Source organism: Rhinopithecus roxellana, chromosome 15 (genome assembly GCF_007565055.1).
Source record: "Rhinopithecus roxellana isolate Shanxi Qingling chromosome 15, ASM756505v1, whole genome shotgun sequence".
Taxonomy (NCBI): domain Eukaryota; kingdom Metazoa; phylum Chordata; class Mammalia; order Primates; family Cercopithecidae; genus Rhinopithecus; species Rhinopithecus roxellana.
This window is the reverse complement of record NC_044563.1, coordinates 10,388,819-10,408,657: the sequence shown is the minus strand read 5'-3', so window position 1 is coordinate 10,408,657 and position 19,839 is coordinate 10,388,819. Positions and strand designations below refer to the sequence as shown.

Sequence of the window (19,839 nt, the reverse complement as noted above, 5' to 3'; positions counted from 1 at the left end):
TTCCAAGTGTTTAAACGAGGGCTGGGCATGGGAGGCTGAGGCAGGAGAATTGCTTGAACTCAGGAGGTAGAGGTTGCAGTGAGCTGAGATTGCGCCACTGCACTCCAGCCTGGGCGACAGAGTGGGACTCTATCTCAAAACAAAAAAACAAACAAACAAAAAAATTAGCCAGGCGTGGTGGTGCATGCCTCTAGTCTCAGCTGCTTGGGAGGCTGAGGTCCAAGAATTGCTTGAACTCGGAAGGTGAAAGTTGCAGTGAGCCCAGATGGCACCACTGCAAGCCAGCACATTCCATCTCAAAAAAAAAAAAAAAACATTTAACAGGACTGATGTACTTAGGAGTTGAAGTAATCACATTGGGTCCTTGGCCTAAGAGATAAGAGTTATCACAGTGGGACAGACAAAGAGCTCTCTAAAACCCCTCCCTCTCTTCAGTCATGATAGTAAATCAAAAGCAGTATCACATCCTGGGGAGGGACAGAGATCAGTACCACCACTAAAGACAAAAAGGATGTATGGGTGTGGTGTCTATCACATCCACACCTAGAAATATATCTCCAGCCCACATACTAGGTAAGCTGCCAACTTTGACTCAAACTGTGAGTAGGAAACGGCTCTGCACCAAGTCTAGGCTGCAATGCACACGGCCTTGCCACTTAAGCCATGCAACCCAGCAGATCCTGGGGGATCCAAAGTATCAGTAGCGAAAAAAAGATGCAGTGGAGAACTTATGGCAAGCTCCTATGGCAAAAGCACAATGCAAGTCCCTGAGATTCTGGAGCAAGACCAAGCTGTCCAAAGCAGGGAAGTAGGTGCCTTTTGAGAAACAGCGTCAAGGCTGTTACTGGAAAGCTTGACTATGAAGCATCCAGAACTGCCCCATTATGAATTGGGTCTTGTCAGACCTATCAAGTCATCAAGTCAGACAGACCCTTTAGTCAGACATTAAGATGGAAATGGTATATCCAGGATGAAGCTGAAAGCAGAACCAGAAAACATTAGTACACTGCATGAGCAGGTAGCCCAGACACCCATGTTACCTACCGCAGTTGTAAAAGTACCTCTTCCCTGGAAGACCACCTCAATGCCACACTCCTCCACAACCCAGGAAATTCTATGCTATTTCTTTTGGGCCAGGTACCTGTTTCCCAGCAATTTGGTCACTTGAGCCTAGGAGTTGGAGACCAGCCTAGGCACCATAGTGAGGCACTGTCACACTCCAAAAAATTAAAGAATTAGCTGGGTGTGATGGCACGTGCCTACAGTCCCAGCTACTCAGGAGGCTGAAGTGGGAGGATCCTCTGAGCCCAGGAGTTCAACACTGCAGTGAGCCGTGATCACACACTGCATTCCAGCCTAGGCAACAGAGTGAGATCCTGGTTCAAAAAGAAATTGAGGCCCAGTGTGGTGGCTCACACCTGTAATCCCAACACTTTGGGAGGCCAAGCCAGTCTGATCACTTGAGGTCAGGAGTTCGAGACCAGCTTGGCCAACATGGTGAAACCCTGTCTCTACTAAAAATACAAAAATCAAAAATCAGCCGGGAGTGGTGGTGGGCACCTGTAATCCCAGCTACCCAGGAGGCTGAGGCAAGAGAATTGCGTTAAGCTGGGTGGCAGAGGTTGCAGTGAGCTGAGCTCAAGCCACTGCACTCCAGCCTGGGGAACAGAGCTAGACTCCATCTCAAAAAGAAACTGAGCCTTTTTTCCACTGTCGTGTCTACCAGTTCCCTGCCAAGCACTGGTTATTTGCATATCCTTCTCCATTGATTGAGGCAGTGCCTCTTGCTGCCAGGTGGGGGCAGTGTTGCTCCTTGAACAAACACTTTCCAACCCTCTCAAAGAGCAAAATCATTTGGAACATTTATAGCATTCCCAACATAAAAAGGCAAACTGAAAAAAACTTATAGAGGTAACTAATAAATGTATATTGAGTCCTATTTGTGAATTGTATTCTGCTAGACAATAGGGATAGCAGGATGATTTACCCACATTGAATCAAACCCCAGGGGGTTTATTGTGGGTGGGAAGAGGTAGATTAGGCTTGGGGGAGCAGTGGTGATAGGGAGGCAGGGCTTCTTTTTCCTGTAGAGATGGGGGTTTCGTCTTACTATGTTGCCCAGGCTGGTCTCAAACCTCTGGCCTCAAGGGAGCCTCTCACCTTGGCCTCCCAAAGTGCTGGGGTTACAGGTGTGAGCCATTGGCCGTTAGAAGCAGGGCTTTTTTTTTTTTTTTTTCTTTTTTTTTTTTTTGAGACAGAGTCTCACTCTGTCGCCCAGGCTGGAGTTCAATGGGGTGATCTCAGCTCATCGCAATCTCCACCTCCCGGGTTCAAGCAATTCTCATGCCTCAGCCTCCCGAGTAGTTGAGATTACAGGCACACTCCAACATGTCCGGCTAATTGTTGCATTTTTAGTAGAGACACAACTTCACCACGTTGCCCAGGCTGGTCTTGAACGCCTGACCTCAGGTGATCTGCCCGCCTCGGCCTCCCAAAGTGCTGGAATTACATGCCCGGTCTAGCAGCACTTCTTAATGGCTGTATTGATCAAGTTGGGCTATAGCTTAAAGACAATGGAGAGGCACTGAAGGATTGTGAGCGGAAGTGAGACCTGACCAAACCTTTTTTTTTTTTTTTTTGAGAGAGAGGGTTCGCTCTTGTGGGCCAGGTTGGAGTGCAGTGGCTCGATCTCAGCTCACCGCAACCTCCGCCTTCCTCAAGTAATTCTCCTGCCTCAGCCTGCTGAGTAGCTGGGATTACAGGCATGCACGACCATGCCTGGCTGATTGTGTATTTTTAGTAGAGACAAGGTTCCTCCATGTTGGTCCGGCTGGTCTCAAACTCCCAACCTCAAGTGATCCACCCACCTAGGCCTCCCAGCGTGCTGGGATTACAGGCATGAGCCATCGTGCCCGACAGACCAGAGTTTTTCTTTGTAAAGATCGCTCTGACTACAGTGTGGAGAATGAACTAGAAGGGAAGAAGCCAGAGCAAGAAAGTCAGACTAAGTCTGTTACCTACAGATTGCTTTGGGAGGCCAAGGCTGGAGAATCACCTGAGCCCAGGAGTTTGAGACCAGCCTGGGCAACACAGCAAGACCTCTGTCTATACAAAAAGTAAAATAAATTAGCTGGGCATAGTGGCCAGTGCCTGTACTCCCAGCTCAGCCCAGAGGATTGCTTGAGCCCAGGAGTTTGAGGTTACAGTGACCAAGAGTGAAACCCTCTTTTCTTTTTTTGAGACAGGGTCTCTATTTGTTGCACAATTAAAGCTCACTGCAGCCTTGAACTCCTGGGCTCAAGCAATCCTCCCCACCTCAGCCTCCCCCAGAACTGGGACTATACACATGCACCATCACACCCAGCTAATTTTTATTTTTGTAGAGACAGGTCTCCGTATGTTGCCCAGGCTGGTCTCAAACTCCTGGGCTCAAGTAGGCTGCTTGCCTTGGCCCCCCAAAGTGGTGGGATTATGTGGGGGAAAGAAAAGAGCGATCAGACTGTTACTGTGTCTATGTAAAAAAGGAAGACATAAGAAACTCCATTTTGATCTGTACTAAGAAAAAATCTTCTGCCTTGAGATGCTATTAATCTGTAACCCTAGCCCCCAACTCTGTGCTCACAGAAACATGCGCTGTATTGACTCAAGGTTTAATGGCTTTAGGGCTGTGCAGGATGTGCTTTGTTAAAAATGTGTTTGCAGGCCGGCCGCGGTGGCTCAAGCCTGTAATCCCAGCACTTTGGGAGGCCGAGACGGGCGGATCATGAGGTCAGGAGATCGAGACCATCCTGGCTAATACGGTGAAACCCCGTCTCTACTAAAAAATACAAAAAACTAGCCGGGCGACGAGGCGGGCGCCTGTAGTCCCAGCTACTCGGGAGGCTGAGACAGGAGAATGGCGTGAACCCGGGAGGCGGAGCTTGCAGTGAGCTGAGAGCCGGCCACTGCACTCCAGCCTGGGCGGCAGAGCAAGACTCCGTCTCAAAAAAAAAAAAAAAAAGTGTTTGCAGGCAGTATGCTTGGTAAAAGTCACCGCCATTCTCCAGTCTCGAGTACCCAGGGACACAATGCACCGCGGAAGGCCACAGGGACCGCTACCCAACAAAGCCTGGGTATTGTCCAAGGTTTCTCCCCACTGAGACAGCCTGAGATATGGCCTCATGGGAAGGGAAAGACCTGACCGCCCCCCAGACACCCATAAAGGGTCTGTGCTGAGGAGGATTAGTGAAAGAGGAAGGCCTCTGTCTCCTGCTCGTCCCTGGGCAATGGAATGTCTCGGTATAAAACCTGATCGTACATTACATTCTATTTACTGAGATAGGAGAAAACCGCCTTATCGATGGAAGTTAGACATGCTGGCGGCAATACTGCTTTTTTTTTTGAGACGGAGTCTCGCCTTGTCACCCAGGCTGGAGTGCAGTGGCGGGATCTCAGTTCACTGCAAGCTCCGCCTCCCGGGTTCCCGCCATTCTCCTGCCTTAGCCTCCCAAGTAGCTGGGACTACAGGTGCGCGCCATCACATCCAGCTAATTTTTTTGTATTTTAGTAGAGAAGCGGTTTCACCATGTTAGCCAGGATGGTCTCGATCTCCTGACCTCGTGATCCGCCCGCCTCAGCCTTCCAAAGTGCTGGGATTACGGTGCTGGGATTACAGGCGTGAGCCACCGCACCCGGCCGGCAATACTGCCCTTTACTGCACTGAGATGTTTGTGTAAAGTCAAATATAAATCTGGCCTACATGCACATCGAGGCACCGCACCTTTCCTTAAACTCATTTATGACAGAGTCCTTTGCTCACATGTTTTCCTGCTGACTCTCTCCCCACCATTACCCTATAACATCCCCCTCACCAAGATGGTAGAGATAGTGATCAATAAATGCTGAGGGAACTCAGGGACCGGTGCCGGTGCGGGTCCTCCTTATGCTGAGTGTCAGTCCCCTGGGCCCACTTTTCTTCCTCTATACTTTGTCTCTCTGTCTTATTTTCTCAGTCTCTCGTCCCACCTGACGAGAAATACCCACAGGTGTGGAGATGCTGGCCCCCTTCAGGATTACAGGCGTGAGCCGCTCTACCCAGCCTACTTTTTTTTAAATGCCCTCTTTTCTAGTAGATTCTATGTCACTACACAAGAGGTTGCAAACTCACAATCAGGGCCACCTTTGGCCCACGGGCATATTTTGGTGTTTTGTTTGTTTGCTTTTGAGACTCGCTCTTGTCCCCCAGGCTGGAGTGCAGTGGGGTGATCTTGGCTCACTGCAACTTCCACCTCCCGGTTCAACCGCTTCTCCTGCCTCACCCTTCTAAGTAGCTGGGATTACAATCACCCGACACCGCACCCACACCACGCCCGGTTTATTTTTGTGTTTTTAGTAGAGAAGGGGTTTCACCATGTTGGCCATGCTGGTCTCTAACTCCTGACCTCAGGTGATCCGCCCACTTCAGCCTCCCGAAGTGCTAGGATTACAGGCATGACCCACCGCGCCTGGCCAAAAAAATTTAAACTCAACATTTTAAAGTGGGTAAATACACAATTCTGGACTTCTGGATTCTTTTGAAAACTATCTGATCACACAGAGACAATACTGTCACAAGGCAACAATCAGCTGGAGCTGTGAAAGGGCTGCCCAGTTCACCAGAGTCCTATCTCAGTTCATTTCACTTACCTACATTACTTAGCTGATTTCTGTACGTCAGTTGGAGACTCCTAACCCAAATCCCCTCTTTTCCACTTCCACTGCTGTAACACTTGCTAGTATTGAATCCTCTTGCCTAAACTACTATGGCAATCTAATTAATGACCTTATCTCTATCTTATCCCCCAATGTCTTATCACTTTCCTACTTAAAAACTCTCCCTGGTTTTTTTTTTTTTCCTATGATTCAAGTGATTTAGCTTTGCTCTCAAGGTCCTGCTTATCTGGCTTTCCCCAGGAAATACATTCCAGTTTTATATTCTAATACTCCCCTTTTGCCCATCTTCCATGAATTGTAGCCACACACTTCCTTCTTTTTCTAGCACCAAGCTTGTGCTCCAGTTGTTTCTTTAACCAGAATTCCCCTCCGGAGTCTTTCAACCCTTTCAGGCCCAGACACCCTATAAAGCATTTCCCAACTGCCATTCCCACTCACAACCTCCCCAGCCTTGTCTGTCTACTCTGGGCCATCTTGATTTTCTATAGTTTATCTGTCCCACTTTTTTTTTTTTTTTTTTTTTGAGACAGGGTCTCACTCAGTCATCCAGGCTGGAGTGCAGTGCAGTGGCTTGATCACAACTCACTTACAGCCTCAAACTCCTGGGCTCAAGCAATCCTCCCACCTTAGCCTCACAAGTAGCTGAGGCTACAGGCATGCACCACCGCTCCTGGCTAATTTTTTCTGTTTTTCTGTAGAGATGGGTATGGGTTTCTCACTATGTTGCTTAGGCTGGTCTTGAACTCTTGGGTTCAAGAGATCCTCCCGCCTCGGCCTCCCAAAATGCTGAGCCAGGCCGGGTGTGGTGGCCTACGCCTGTAATCCCAGCACTTTGGGAGGCTGAGGCGGGAGGTCACCAGAGGTCAACAGTTCGAGACCAGCCTGGCCAACATGATGAAACTCCGTCTCTCCTAAAAATACAAAAATTAGCGTGGCTTGATGATTGCGGGAGCCTGTAATCTCAGCTACTCAGGAGGCTGAGGAAGGAGAATCGCTTGAACCTGGGAGGCAGAGGTTGCAGTGAACCGACATCCCGCCACTGCACTCTGGGTGACAGAGCAAAACTCTGTCTCGGGAAAAAAAAAAAAATGTTTATAAAGTGTGCTTGTACACGTAGATGTTTACCACGAACGACTGAACTAATGCTGTCCGGTCTCAGTAAAACAGTCTACAGCTGACTGCAACCATAGTGATAAGGCAGGAGTTGCAGCAGGCAGCACCGCGGGAGTCCTTTAAGGTTCCCCATCAATAAAATGGGGGTTGTCATCCTACCTAGCTCTTGGGATTTTGATGGATTAATCGATTAATACAGTGTGCTTAAAACGGTGCTCCATAAATGTTAGCTAATGTTGGCCTGTAGTAGTCCAAGATCTAAAGAAAACGCACCAGAGGGCAGGACATAGGGGACCATTTAGGAAAAAATCAGATACTGTCTTCAGTGGAGCACTTACTCCCTGACTTACTTTCCCGAAATGGCTCCACCAAAGGGGACCTCCTCCCGAGTTTAGCTCGGGATCCAGTACCTGAGTCATCCCCCGCGCTGAGACCCTGGACACCAGCCTCCGAATGTGAGCCCGGCAGCTGGCGCGGAATCGAAACGACGGCGGTCGAGGCTTCAGGAGGCTGTAGCTCCATGGAGGCGGATCCTGCACACAGGTTTCGGGTGTGTGGGGGCAAGGGGGAGCTCAGAACAGGGTTAGCGGATAAGCAGTCGTGACCGTCAGTCCAGGATCCGCGTGAGGCAGTGATCTCACCGCTCCTGCCACATGCATTGGGTGAGAAAACTAAGCCGCAATGCGGTCGGTGAGCTTCCGGAAGACGCATGCGCGCCTTTTTCGCGCCGCAAGTCCAGGTAGCGCTTTGTCCACGCCCTCCTTCCCTGGAACTCTCTACCCACAACTCCCCGGGGTCGCATGCGGTCAACGTATGCGCGTGCGCTCGCCATAGCCCCGCCCCCAAATCCCGTGGGCCTCTGCGGGATGGTATTTAATCATCGTCCGTGCCAATTTCGGTCTCATTGTTCTACTGCCGCTGGTGAGTGTTTTTCGTACGTTTTGTAGCTGCCAGTCTTTTGTGCTTTGTCTTTTCTTTTGAACGATTTTGCGAACATCGCATAGCACGCGCTATGCCTTCTGTGTTATAGCTGTCTGGCCAGGGTGACTGGCGGGTGAGGTCTTGTGGGTAGCCTCGAGACTTAAAAGTAGCAGCGGGGCTTTGTGATGTGAAGGACAAAATGGCGATGGCAGGCCGTGCGGGTCCCCTCCCTATGATGAGGACCTTTTCACAGACCTGTACTGAGCTCCGTGAGGATAAGTGACTCTGAGGAGATGGGCCCTGCAAGCCTCCTACTTGGCCGTCGGTTCAGAAGATAGCGTTTTCGAAATGCCCCGTGTTGACCTAATGTCTTCTTGGACTCTTGTCTGCAGGGTTTACGCGCACGTTGGAATCGAAGAGAGCTCTATGTTACAGTAAGTTCTTATGGCCATTTCTTAACCTCTGCTATTTCGTTGAGTGTGTGGAAGTTGCTACGGGGATGATTTTACAACCTGAACTCTCTCTTTCTGATGGATTAGTGGAGAAAACACAAAAATTCTGAGTAGCACTGTACTGTACGCAATAAATGTTAGGGACTTACTGATTTGTCTGAGGTGTTAGTGAAGGGTGTTATTTTTTCAGATGTTTAGCCCACAAGAGGTCACTGGTGAAGGAATGGGACAAGACCCATCTTTCTGCAAAGCCAGCGCTACAGTAATGTTCCAGGTAGGTGTACCTGGTTTATGTTCGTATAGAAGAGACCTTGGTAGAGAACCACTCCGTGATGAACACAAAATGACAAGCATATGGCTGAACTTATAAGTGATGTCATCTTACTACTGAGAAGTGACAGAGAGGTCTTGAGGGGTCTTTGAATGACTATTTTTAGGTACATAAAATGCCTTCCTCTGTTGTCTACAGCATCTCATAATCTGTCTTGAGGAATTCAGCTGCCTCCCTGGGTGAATACAGGTAATTATTCAAATTGGTGTATGTCATCTCTGTAAATGTTCACAAGAGAACAAGTGGCTGGTGGAAGCAATTTTTTTTTGGCGCCTTCCATCTTTTTCCTCTTGAAATAATTTTCTGGGAAGCAAGGGTTCGCTGTTATCCTCATCCATATATCGATCACTTTACTGTCAGATGATTTGAATTGATAAGCTGATGTTCTGTGAGGTACAAAAATTAATAGCATGTTAGAGTTCTGATGGCAGTTGTTGATTATGAATAAGTTTCATTCCATCCTAATACCTTAAAATAACTAATTTGCTTTCCTTCCCAGCTATTCCTCATGACAGTCTGCCTCTATCTTACAGTAAGTTGCTTTTTTAATTCTATGGGCCTATTATCTAATTGACAACTTAGCCATCTTGATGTTTGTTACCAAAGCCTGTTTAAACCATAAAGTTTTCTGGTTCCTCTTGTTCCCTGTAGTGATGTTTCCAGACCTCCCCTTTTGTCTCTCAGATAGATGCCCACTGATCTGCCCAGGGTCAGACGAATGCTTGTCAGTTGTAGTTTTCCACGGTTCAGCTTCAATGAGGAGGAAACATCCTGCCTCACCTCACCCCTGTTGTAGCCTGGGAACCATTTGTGAACCCACCAGGGTTAACTGAAAAAGGGCGTGAGAGCTTATTCCATAAGGAACTGTCTGAGGCATTTGGTTACCTTTTTTTAGCTTGTCCACTAGCAACCGTAACTAAAATAGTTTTTGGCTGTTTGGGATAATTAGCTAATTGTGATTTTTTTGATTCAGGAGCAGCTTGTTGCTATATACCATTGAAAAACCTTCAGACCTGGGAGGTTAGTTGATTTTTTGCTCCTTACCGCTTGCTTATGCCACCGAGTAGACAGTTTCTATGATGAATCAAACTAGCTCACTATGACTGACAGTGAAAATCCATGAACACCTGAGAAACTGGAGAATGCAGGGAGTGGGGGGTAACCATGTCTGAGGAATCTTTACCAACAGTTTTGTTTTTCTCTAGGTGTTATTAACCAATAACCTCTTTGGCTCTAAGGTGAGTAATTTCACTGTATTCAATGCATTCAGCACATAGAGTAGAAAAAACTGCCTTTTTAGGCCTGTATATATGATGACTTACATGGAATCTCGTTCGGCTGATGACTTGCTGTTGAGACTGTGAAATCTGATTTTCTAAGAATGATGGGTGGGAACAACTTAATGCAGGATATGAGAAGCACTACTGACTTGGTCTTCCTCCTTTCAGGGCCAGCACCTTCTCTCTAGCACTCAAGAGGAGTTTGAGGTAAGTGGCTGTGCAATAGCTGCCATCAATGGCTGCTATATACAATTTTCTCTGATTTTTGTGTGTGATAGCACTGTGGTCTGGGTGGATGTGTACAGATATAACTGGCTTAACCCAAATCTTTGATCTCCTGAACCACCAAGTGATGATCACCTGCTCACCAGTGATGAGCTGAATACCGCCCCAGTCTGATCAATGTGACTGAAAGGTATTTTCTGAGCTGTGAGCCTGCCTTGCAATGACAACTTGTAAAAATTACAAGTTATTTGAGGAGGCATTACAGCCAATAGGAAGTTCTTGGGCTAAGTAGTGTTTCCTCTAAAATGCCCTGAAACTTCTGTCTGCCAGGCAACAGATATAGTTCAGAGATTGTAAAATGTACTGTAGAGTGAAAGTCTCTCAAGACTACATTTTTTTTCTTGATTTTTCAGGAAAACTAGGTGTTACTGTTCACTCGACTGAAGTTACAGGTGAGTAAACCTAAATGTAAGGTGAACTATGCTAAAAATTCCCCATGAAGAAACTTTCAAACGTCTTACTCTCTGTCCTAGTCCCAGAGCCTGTAAAGGTGAACCCACTGGGACTGGCTGGGGGAAAAGAGGAAGATTTGTTCCAGAAGGGAACTGTCTGAGGGATGACAAATATTTCTATACAAAGAAAGGGAGTAATCACCACTTGTTGAAAACATTGATTTTAATTTTTCCAGGTCTGAGTAAAGAACAAGGTGCATAAAAAATGGTGGGTATCTGTTTAAATATTTAACTGGTTTTATAATAGCAACCTTTTACTCTTAAGCTACATAGTGTTAAATATTGTGTACATTCATATTTTCCAATCCAATAAGAACTTTTGATTTTCCTCTGCAGGAATCTGTCTTGGAGGACATCAGAAGGTGAATTTTCCAAGTCCTTGGATAACCAACCTAGCTGTTGAAGTTACCACAGCATATTTTAGTCGTCTTAATGGCGTGGCTGCTTTTTTTTTAAGCTTTACTGTGAATCATGCCTTTGGGTGGGTCTGCCTGGGCACAAGGAAGTGACCCCCTGAGAGTTTGCTATTTTTACCTGGGTTTTACCCAGCTTGCTTAGGCAGTCTGTCTAATGCTGCATTTCCTACTCCGAGGCAGCACTCAAGGAGCCTAATTTATCAGCACACTTTAGAGACTTTTTCCCTAGATGTACCCCACTGAAGGAATTTTAAATGAAAAGCTTGCTGGGTTTAGGGGGTCTTTTAATGTTAGCAGACGCTGGGAGCCAATGAAACAGTTGAGGGTTTGCTGTGTGTCCATGTTTCTGTATTTTATCACCCCCTTCCTGCAACATTATTTCTGTGGAATCTACCTGCCCTTTTGTTTTTTAGATACAAGGGCTTGGTTTTACTACCAAGGCTGAGCTCAAGGCCCCAGCCTTAAGAGATCCTCCCACCACAGATTTCCAAAGTGCTCGGATTGTAGGTGTGATTCATGGCACCCAGACTTTGCTGCCTTTCTTAAATGATCCAGGCTCAGAACCAAAACTCAGGCACTGCATAGATGGCCAGTTTGGCAAACTACTGACCTAGCTTGTTACCAATTGTTGATTGAGCTTCCCATAACTCCATTTCTGTTCCTCTGTATACAGCCACCTTCTATTCCCATCATGAGCCTTTAGGTCTCTATTTGCATGTTGCAAATACTATGTGCCATGTAGGTAGCTCATTCAGGGCCTTGCTCTAAACTACAAAAAAGGTTCCCTTGAGTGGCTGTCAATTTGTGTTGCTGTATTGGTTGTTGATGAAAATAATAAAATGATTGGTTACATAGTCCTGTTTTTGTGTGTCTCCTTAGCACCAGTGTGTAAATTTCCATGGGAAACTGGCTTCCTCTCATGTTCCCTCAAGTCCCTGGAACTGGAAGGGACACCTGATAGGGTTTGCCTGCTAAGCAGTGTGTTTCCCTCTTGCCTAGTCTTACGGTGCAGTGACATGATCGCAAGCTCACTACAAATTCAAGCATTTGGGCTCAAGAAAACCTTCACTTTAGCCAGCAGGTTGGAGTCTCATTCTTGTCACCCAGGCTGTAATGTGGTGGCATGATCTCAGCTCACTGCAACTTCCACCACCTAGGTTCAAGCCATTCTCCCTGCCTCAGCCTCCTGAGTAGCTAGGACTACAGGCATGTGCCACCACACCCAGCTAATTTTTAGTAATTTTAGTAGCGATGGGGCTTCATTGTGTTAACCAGGATGTTCTCGATCTCCTGACCTCAGGATCCTCCCGCCTCGGCCTCCCAAAGTGGTGGGATTATAGGTGGGAGCCACCGCGCCTAGCCAAATAATCTATGCTTTTATTTATTTTGAGATGGAGTTTCACTCTTATTGCCCAGGCTTGAGTGCAATAGTGGGATCTCCCCACTGCAACCTCCGCCTCGGGTTCAAGCGATTCTCCTGCCTCAGCCTCCTAAGTAGCTGAGATTACAGGCATGTGCCACCGTGCCCAGCTAATTTGTATGTGTGTATATATATATATATATATATATTTTTTTTTTTTTTTTTTTTTTTTTTTTTTGTAGAGACTGGATTTCTCCATGTTGGTCAGGCTGCTGATCTCTAACTCCTGACTTCAGGTGATCCGCCTGCCTCGGCCTCCTCAAGTGCTGGGATTACAGGCGTGAGCCACCGCACCTGGCCAAATCTCGCTTTTTAATTGGCCTTGAGGAAGAAGGGAAAGCACAAGGACAGTGCCAACCTGTGGATACTGTGGGGGTAGAGTTGTGTATGGTTAGTCAGCAGCTCTCAATGTTTTCAGACGGTCTCACTGTGTCAGCCAGGCTGTGGTACAGTTGTGCAATCACAGCTCATTGCAGCCTAAACTTCCTGGGCTGCAGGGATTCTCCCACCTCAGCCTCCCAAATAGCTGGGACTACAGGTGCACACCACCACGCCCAGCTAATTTTGTATTTTTGGTAGAGACGAGACAGTTTCACCATGTTACCTAGGCTGGTCTTGAACTGAGCTCAAGCAGTCCACCCAATTCGGTCTCCCAAAGCACTGGGATTACAGACATCTACACCTGGCCGCTTTTCTTTTTCTTTTTTTTTTAAGCCATCAGGTATTTAAGCCGGTTCTCAATCTTTTTAACCAAGCAGCCCCCAAACCAGAATATTTTTGGAGAGATTTCTTCAGTGTTTTGGGAATTTTTTTTTTTTTTTTTTTTAGAAGCTCTTTGTCACCCAGGCTGGAGTGTAGTAGTGTCATCATGTCTCAACAGAGCCTCAAGCTCCTGGGCTCAAGCGATCCAACACATCAGTTTCCCGAGTAGCTAGGACTATAGGGACATGCCTATTATGCCCAGGTAATTTTAATTTTTTGTAGAGAGAGTCTCACTATGTTGCCCAAGTTGGTCTGGAACTGGACTCAAGTGATCCCATTGTCCAGTGTCTCAAAGTGTTGAGATTACGGGCATGAGCCACTGCACCTGGCATCCCTCAAAAGAGCAATTTTTTTTTTTTTTTTTTTTGAGACGGAGTCTCGCCCTGTCACCCAGGCTGGAGTGCAGTGGCTGGATCTCGGCTCACTACAAGCTCCGCCTCCCGGGTTTACACCATTCTCCTGCCTCAGCCTCCCGAGTAGCTGGGACTACAGGCGCCCGCCACCTCACCGGGCTAGTTTTTTTTGTATTTTTAGTAGAGACGGGGTTTCACCGTGTTAGCCAGGATGGTCTCGATCTCCTGACCTCGTGATCCGTCCGCCTCGGCCTCCCAAAGTGCTGGGATTACAGGCTTGAGCCACCGCGCCCGGCCAAAAGAGCAATTTTTTAAATCTTCCCTGAACTTGGAGACTCCAACCTGCATTGACAGGTAGCCCCCCCATCGGGTGATTCTGTTATAAGCCGTCAGATAATGACTACCCTTATATTTCTCAGAGTGTTTGGGAGAATGGATACCAAGTAGTGATAAGTTATGGGATTTCTAACCGTTTTTATTTATTTGTATTTTTATTTTCATTTATTTTTAAGAAGGAGTTTTGCTCTGTCACTCAGGCTGGAGTCCAGTGGTGTGATCTCAGCTTACTGCAACCTCTGCCTCCCGGGTTCAAGTGATTCTCCTGCCTCAGCTTCCCAAGAAGCTGGGACTACAGGCGTGTGCCACTACACCCAGATAATTTTTGTATTTTTAGTAGACATGGGGTTTTACTATATGTTGGCCAGGCTGGTCTTGAACTCTTGACCTCAGATGATTCTCCCACCTCTCCCTTCCAAAGTGCGGGGATTACAGGTGTGAGCCACCACACCAGGCCCTGCTTTTAATTTCTGTTTGTAAATTTTAGGATTTCAACAGTCAGAATTTTAAGAACGGCAATTCAGCTGAAACAACACACATTTTTTGCTCATTAAATGGTAGCCACATAGACTTGAGAGTTGTCATCACAATCAATACAACCACAAGAATGGAAGGGTCAGTTCTGAGACCACCCAAGGACCATAGGGGAGCACCAGAATTCAGAGATGGAGGATCAGCAGAGCAGAGACAGAAAAGCAACGAGAGCAGCAGGAACCTGCGCGGTACTGACTTGCGCACTGAGGGAGGTATCCCCACTGCCCACAGTTGAATCTTTTGTTAAAGCCACAAAGAAGTCAGGTGGGGACTGGCCAGGTGCAGTGGTTCACACCTGTAATCCCAGCACTGTGGGAGGCCACGGTGGGCGGATTACCTGAGGTCACAAGTTCAAGACCAGCCTGGCCAACATGGTGAAACCCCATCTCTACTAAAATTAGCTGGGTGTGGCAGCGTACGTCTGTAGTCCCAGCTACTCAGAAGGCTGAAGCAGGAGAATCTCTTGAACCTGGGAGGCAGTGGAGGTTGCAGTGAGCTGAGATCACGCCACTGCACTCCAACCGAGGCGACACAGCAAGAAAAAAAAAAAAAGGCTGTGCGCAGTGCCTTGCGCCTGTAATCCCAGCACTTAGGGAGGCTGAGACGGGCGGATCACCTGAGGCCAGGAGTTCGAGACCAGCTTGACCAACATGGAGAAACCCTGTCTCTACTAAAAATACAAAATTAGCCGGGCGTGGTGGCACACGCCTGCTTGAACCCAGGAGGCGGAGGTTGCGATAAGCTGAGATCACACCATTGTACTCCAGCCTGAGCAACAAGAGAGAAACTCCATCTCAAAAGCAAAAACAGAAATGAGAGTAGGAGAAAATGGAGAAATGGAGAAGGCTGGAATGATTGAAGCCTGGCTCCTCACATTTCTTCTGTACATTAATGACTCAGACTACAACGTTTCTAGTGAGAACCTCTTCCCTAAGCTCCAGATACATCAAACAAACCTCCCACTTAATGTACAATGAGACATTCAGCTCCTTAATTCCCTGCGTTCTCCCTGCTCCTCCCCTCAACTCCATCTCCCCACCCTAGTAAATGGTACCAGCACCAACAAGCCCCTCTATCTCAAATGTAGCAATGTGCTCACCAGAAAAACCAAGGCCTTGTGTTTTTTGTTGACTCCCGTTGGGTTACGTCCTAGAGGAAGGAGGAGAGACAACGTGAGACAGCCAAACAAACAACTGAATATTATTGAAATCGTGCAGTAGTTCTTGACCAAGGGTGTTTTTTGCCCACTAGGGGACATTTAGCAACATCTGCAGACATTTTTGGCTATCACAACTTGGAGAGGGGAGGTATATACTACTGACAACTACTGGGTACTGGGCAAGGATGCTGCCAAATCCTACAGTGCACGGGACAGCCCCTCTCCCCCATCACCCCCCAAACAATGAACTGTCCAGTCCAAAAACTCAATAATGCTGAATTTCAGACACCCTGAGATTTAAATATTTACCGGCAAAGAAAGTGTGATGCAGCAAGAAAGGTGGTGGTCAGAAGGCTGGGTGTAGTGGCTCATGCCTGTAACCCCAGAACTTTGGGGGGCCGAGGTAGGCGGATCACCTGAGGTCAGGAGTTCAAGACCAACCTGGCCAACATGGTGAAGCCCCATGTCTACTAAAAATACAAAAATTAGCTGGGCATGGTGGCACACACCTGTAGTCCCAGCTACCAGGGAGGCTGAGGCAGGAGAATCGCTTGAACCCAGGAGACGGAGGTTGCAGTAAGCCGAGATCGCACCACTGCACTCCAGCCTGGCAACAGAGCAAGATTCTGTTTCAGAAAAAAATACAAAAATTGGCCCGGTGGGGTGGCTCACGCCTGTAATCCCAACACTTTGGGAGGCCGAGGCGGGTGGATCACGAGGTCAGGAAATCGAGACCATCCTGGCTAACACGGTGAAATCCTGTCTCTACTAAAAAATACAAAAACTTAGCTGGGCACAGCGGTGGGCACCTGTAGTCTCAGCTACTTGGGAGGCTGAGAAAGGATAATGGCGTGAACCCGGGAGGCAGAGGTTACAGTGAGCCGAGATTGTGCCACTGCACTCCAGCCTGGGCAACAGAGTGAGACTCTATCTCAAAAGAAAAAAAAGTGGTCAGGGAAGGCATCCCTGAAGGGGTGCTGTTATGCCCAGACCGTTTATTCCCCGAAGAAGAACACCAGAGTCCAGAGTCAAAGCCAAGCGGCGAGGATCTTTACTGCAAGTTCGAACTTGGTCCCTCTGCTCCACAACATACAAGATGGCCCCGAACAATGCGTGCGCTCGCTTTTTATAGCCCGATGTAAATAGGACTTGTAAGGTTACAGAGGAACAAGGAAATTCTTTAGGTTACAGCATTACAATTGGTTAACATATTAAGTTATACATTTAGCGGTGATCTATTGGTTCCCGTGCTTTCAGTAAAACTATAAACGGCTGTGTCGTTATCAGGGATTTTTCCAGGTGGTGTTCTAAAGTTGAGATATATGGTGGGACGCGTTTGTACTGGGCTCAGGAAGTTGAGAGATATGGGAGATATATGGTGTTTGTACTGGGCCCAGGAAATTGAGAGATATATGGTGTTTGTACTGGGCCCAGGAAATTGAGAGATATATGGTGTTTGTACTGGGCCCAGGACTGAGGAATGTGCCTGATTTCTTTCAGTGACACTTGAGCTGAGACCTGTAAGAAAAGATAGGGAGACACGGGCAGAAAGGTCCAGGTTGAGGAAACAGCAGATGACATAAAAAGGACCAATGATTCATGTGGGGAAAAGAAAGAGAGATCAGACTGTTACTGTGTCTATATAGAAAGAAGTAGACATAAGAGACTCTATTTTGTTCTGTATTTGAGATGCTGTTAATCTGTGACCCTACCCCCAACCTTGTCCTTGCAAGAAACATGTGCTGTGGTGACTCAAGGTTTAACGGATTGTGGGCTGTGCAGGATATGCTTTGTTAAACAAGTGCCTGAAGGCAGTATGCTGGTTAAAGGTCATCACCATTCTCTTAATCTCAAGTACCCAGGGATACGTACACTGACTGCCAAAGTTCACAGGGACCTCTGCCTAGGAAAGCTAGGTATTGTCCAAGGTTTCTCCCCATGTGATAGTCTGAAACATGGCCTCGTGGGAAGGGAAAGACCTGGTAGTCCCCCAGCCTGACACCCGTGAAGGGTCTGTGCTGAGGAGGACTAGTATAAGAGGAAAGGCCTCTTGGCAGTTGAGATAGAGAAAAGCATCTGTCTTCTGCCTGTCCCTAGGCAATGGAATATCTCCGTGTAAAACGCATAAAACGATTGTATGTTCTGTTTACTAAGATGGGAGAAAACCGCCTTAGGGCGAAAGGTGGGACTTGCTAGCACAATGCAGCTCTTTATGCACTAAAAGAGTTTATGGAGATGTTTGTATATGCATATCAAGGCACAGCACTTCTCCTTAAACTTATGTCACAGAGATCTTTATTCACATGTCTTACTGCTGACCTTCTCCCTATGATGATCCTATTATCCTGCCACTTTCCTTTTTTTAAGATGTTAAAGATAATGATCAATAAGGCCGGGAGCTGTGGCTCAAGCCTGTAATCCCAGCACTTTGGGAGGCCAAGACGAGCGGATCACAAGGTCAGGAGATCGAGACCATCCTGGCTAACACCATGAAACCCCGTCTCTACTAAAAAATACAAAAAAAAAAAAACTAGCTGGGCATGGTGGCGGGCACCTGTAGTCCCAGCTACTCAGGAGGCTGAGGCAGGAGAATGGCATAAACCCGGGAGGCGGAGCTTGCAGTGAGCTGAGATCCGGCCACTGCACTCCAGCCTCGGCGACACAGCGAGATTCCGTCTCAAAAAAAAAAAAAAAGATAATGATCAATAAATACTCAGTGAACTCAGAGACCAGTGGCGGTGTGGGTCCTCTGTATGCTGAGCGCTGGTCCCCTGTGCCCACTTTTTCTTTCTCTATACTTTGTCTCTGTGTCTCATTTCTTTTCTCAAGTCTCTGGTTCCACCTAACGAGAAACAACCATAGGTGTGGAGGGGCAGGCCACCCCTTCAGATTCTTCCTGCATTCTTGAGGCAGAAACAATAGGACTGACTGATGGAGCAAGGAGAGGGGAGAGGAAGGAAACATAAAGGATGACCAGGTACAGTGGCTCACACCGTTAATCCCAGCACTTTGGGAGGCCAAGGCAAGAGGATTGGTTGAGACCAGGAGTTCCAGATCAGCCTGGGCAATACGGCCAGACCTCATCCCTACTGGAAAAAAAGAAAAAATAGAAGGATGAAGGATGTTCCAGCAGAGGCAGGAGAGATCATTCATTCTGGACATACGGAGTTTGAGAGCCTCCCAGACACCCAAGGAGAGTCACACTGGCAGTATGACATAAGGTTAGGATGTGGGCTCCAGAATCAGGTTGCCTGGGGTTGGTGTCTGCCTCTGCCATTTACTGACTGTGTGACCTTAAGCTGGGTGCAGTGGCTCACATCTGTAATCCCAGCACTTTGAGTGTTCGAGGCAGGCAGATCACGACGTCAGGAGATCGAGACCATCCTGGCTAACACAGTGAAACCCCATCTCTAATAAAAATACAAAAAATTAGCCGGGCCTGGTGGTGGGCGCCTGTAGTCCCAGCTACTCAGGAGGCAGAGACAGGAGAACCCGGGAGGCGGAGCTTGCAGTGAGCCGAGATTGCGCCACTACACTCCAGCCTGGGTGACAGAGGGAGACTCCATCTCAAATTAAAAAAAAAAAAAAGAAAATCACCTGGCCACAGTGCCTCAGTCTCCTCTTCTGTAAAAGGGAACATTAAAAGCACCTACTTATCTTTTAAGGTTGTTAATACATATAAGGCACTTGTAATGGTGCCTGGTAACAGTGACCAGTAGGCTAGAGACCTGCAGTCAATCATTAGCAGAGAACAGAGAAAGAAAGCCAGGGCCCTACATGAGACCTTTTAATAGAATGTGAATAGAGAGAGAAAATTCAAATTCCTGGCCAGGCATGGTAGCTCATGGCTGTAATCTCAGCACTTTGGGAGGCGAAGGCAGGAGGATTGCTTAAGGCCAGGAGTTCAAGACCTGCCTGGACAATATAGCAAGACCCCTTTTCTACAAAAAATTAAAATTAGCCAGGCATAGTGGTGCATGCCTGTAGTCCTAGGTACTTGGGACGCTAAGGTAGGTACTTGAGAGAGTGGCTTGAGCCCGGGAGGTCAAAGCTAATTCCTAGAGAACCAGGGAGCAGATAAAATTAGCAAGGGTAAGATTGATGTCCAACAGGTAAGCCAGTGTTTCTTTCTTTGTTTCATTTTGTATTTTTATTTATTTTATTTTGAAGGGGTGGCCTGCCCCTCCACACCTGTGGGTGCTTCTCGTTAGGTGGAACGAGAGACTTGAGAAAAAGAATAATACACAGAGACAAAGTATAGAGAAAGATTAAACAGAGACACATAATTCCAAAATTTATTGCAGTAGAGTTTCCAATAGACTCAATCCAAGTCG

At 47.3% G+C, this 19,839-nt stretch overlaps 1 protein-coding gene, 1 long non-coding RNA gene and 8 other non-coding genes across 11 annotated transcripts in view; 9 read left to right on the top strand and 1 right to left on the bottom strand.

Moving 5' to 3' along the window:
• The window catches only part of SLC3A2 (solute carrier family 3 member 2), a 28,772-nt gene extending 21,034 nt beyond the window's left edge, over positions 1 to 7,738 (bottom strand). Inside the window, exon 1 of the mRNA XM_030917793.1 lies at positions 7,215 to 7,738. Coding sequence (XP_030773653.1) covers positions 7,215 to 7,515 — 301 coding nt within the window. The 5' untranslated portion in view covers positions 7,516 to 7,738. The remainder of the gene's footprint in view (positions 1 to 7,214) is intronic.
• On the top strand, positions 7,701 to 11,804 carry LOC104672671. 2 transcript variants are annotated; one of them, XR_749430.2, is made up of 11 exons: positions 7,701 to 7,725; positions 8,118 to 8,159; positions 8,368 to 8,451; positions 8,647 to 8,697; positions 9,008 to 9,040; positions 9,482 to 9,528; positions 9,714 to 9,746; positions 9,957 to 9,995; positions 10,427 to 10,465; positions 10,702 to 10,733; positions 10,862 to 11,804. It is a non-coding gene; the product is annotated as an uncharacterized LOC104672671 (long non-coding RNA). The 2 variants fall into 2 exon arrangements; XR_749429.2 differs by lacking the exon at positions 7,701 to 7,725 and having other exon boundaries at positions 8,044 to 8,159.
• On the top strand, positions 8,217 to 8,292 carry LOC115893745. The gene has a single exon (XR_004053800.1). It is a non-coding gene; the product is annotated as a small nucleolar RNA SNORD26 (small nucleolar RNA).
• On the top strand, positions 8,502 to 8,573 carry LOC115893744. Its single transcript, XR_004053799.1, has one exon. It is a non-coding gene; the product is annotated as a small nucleolar RNA SNORD27 (small nucleolar RNA).
• LOC115893743 lies at positions 8,864 to 8,938 on the top strand. The gene has a single exon (XR_004053798.1). It is a non-coding gene; the product is annotated as a small nucleolar RNA SNORD28 (small nucleolar RNA).
• LOC115893751 lies at positions 9,259 to 9,385 on the top strand. Its single transcript, XR_004053806.1, has one exon. It is a non-coding gene; the product is annotated as a small nucleolar RNA SNORD22 (small nucleolar RNA).
• On the top strand, positions 9,580 to 9,644 carry LOC115893742. Its single transcript, XR_004053797.1, has one exon. It is a non-coding gene; the product is annotated as a small nucleolar RNA SNORD29 (small nucleolar RNA).
• Positions 9,815 to 9,884, top strand: LOC115893746. The gene has a single exon (XR_004053801.1). It is a non-coding gene; the product is annotated as a small nucleolar RNA SNORD30 (small nucleolar RNA).
• On the top strand, positions 10,152 to 10,220 carry LOC115893747. Its single transcript, XR_004053802.1, has one exon. It is a non-coding gene; the product is annotated as a small nucleolar RNA SNORD31 (small nucleolar RNA).
• Positions 10,505 to 10,631, top strand: LOC115893750. Its single transcript, XR_004053805.1, has one exon. It is a non-coding gene; the product is annotated as a small nucleolar RNA SNORD22 (small nucleolar RNA).
• Positions 11,805 to 19,839: the final 8,035 nt, after the last annotated feature.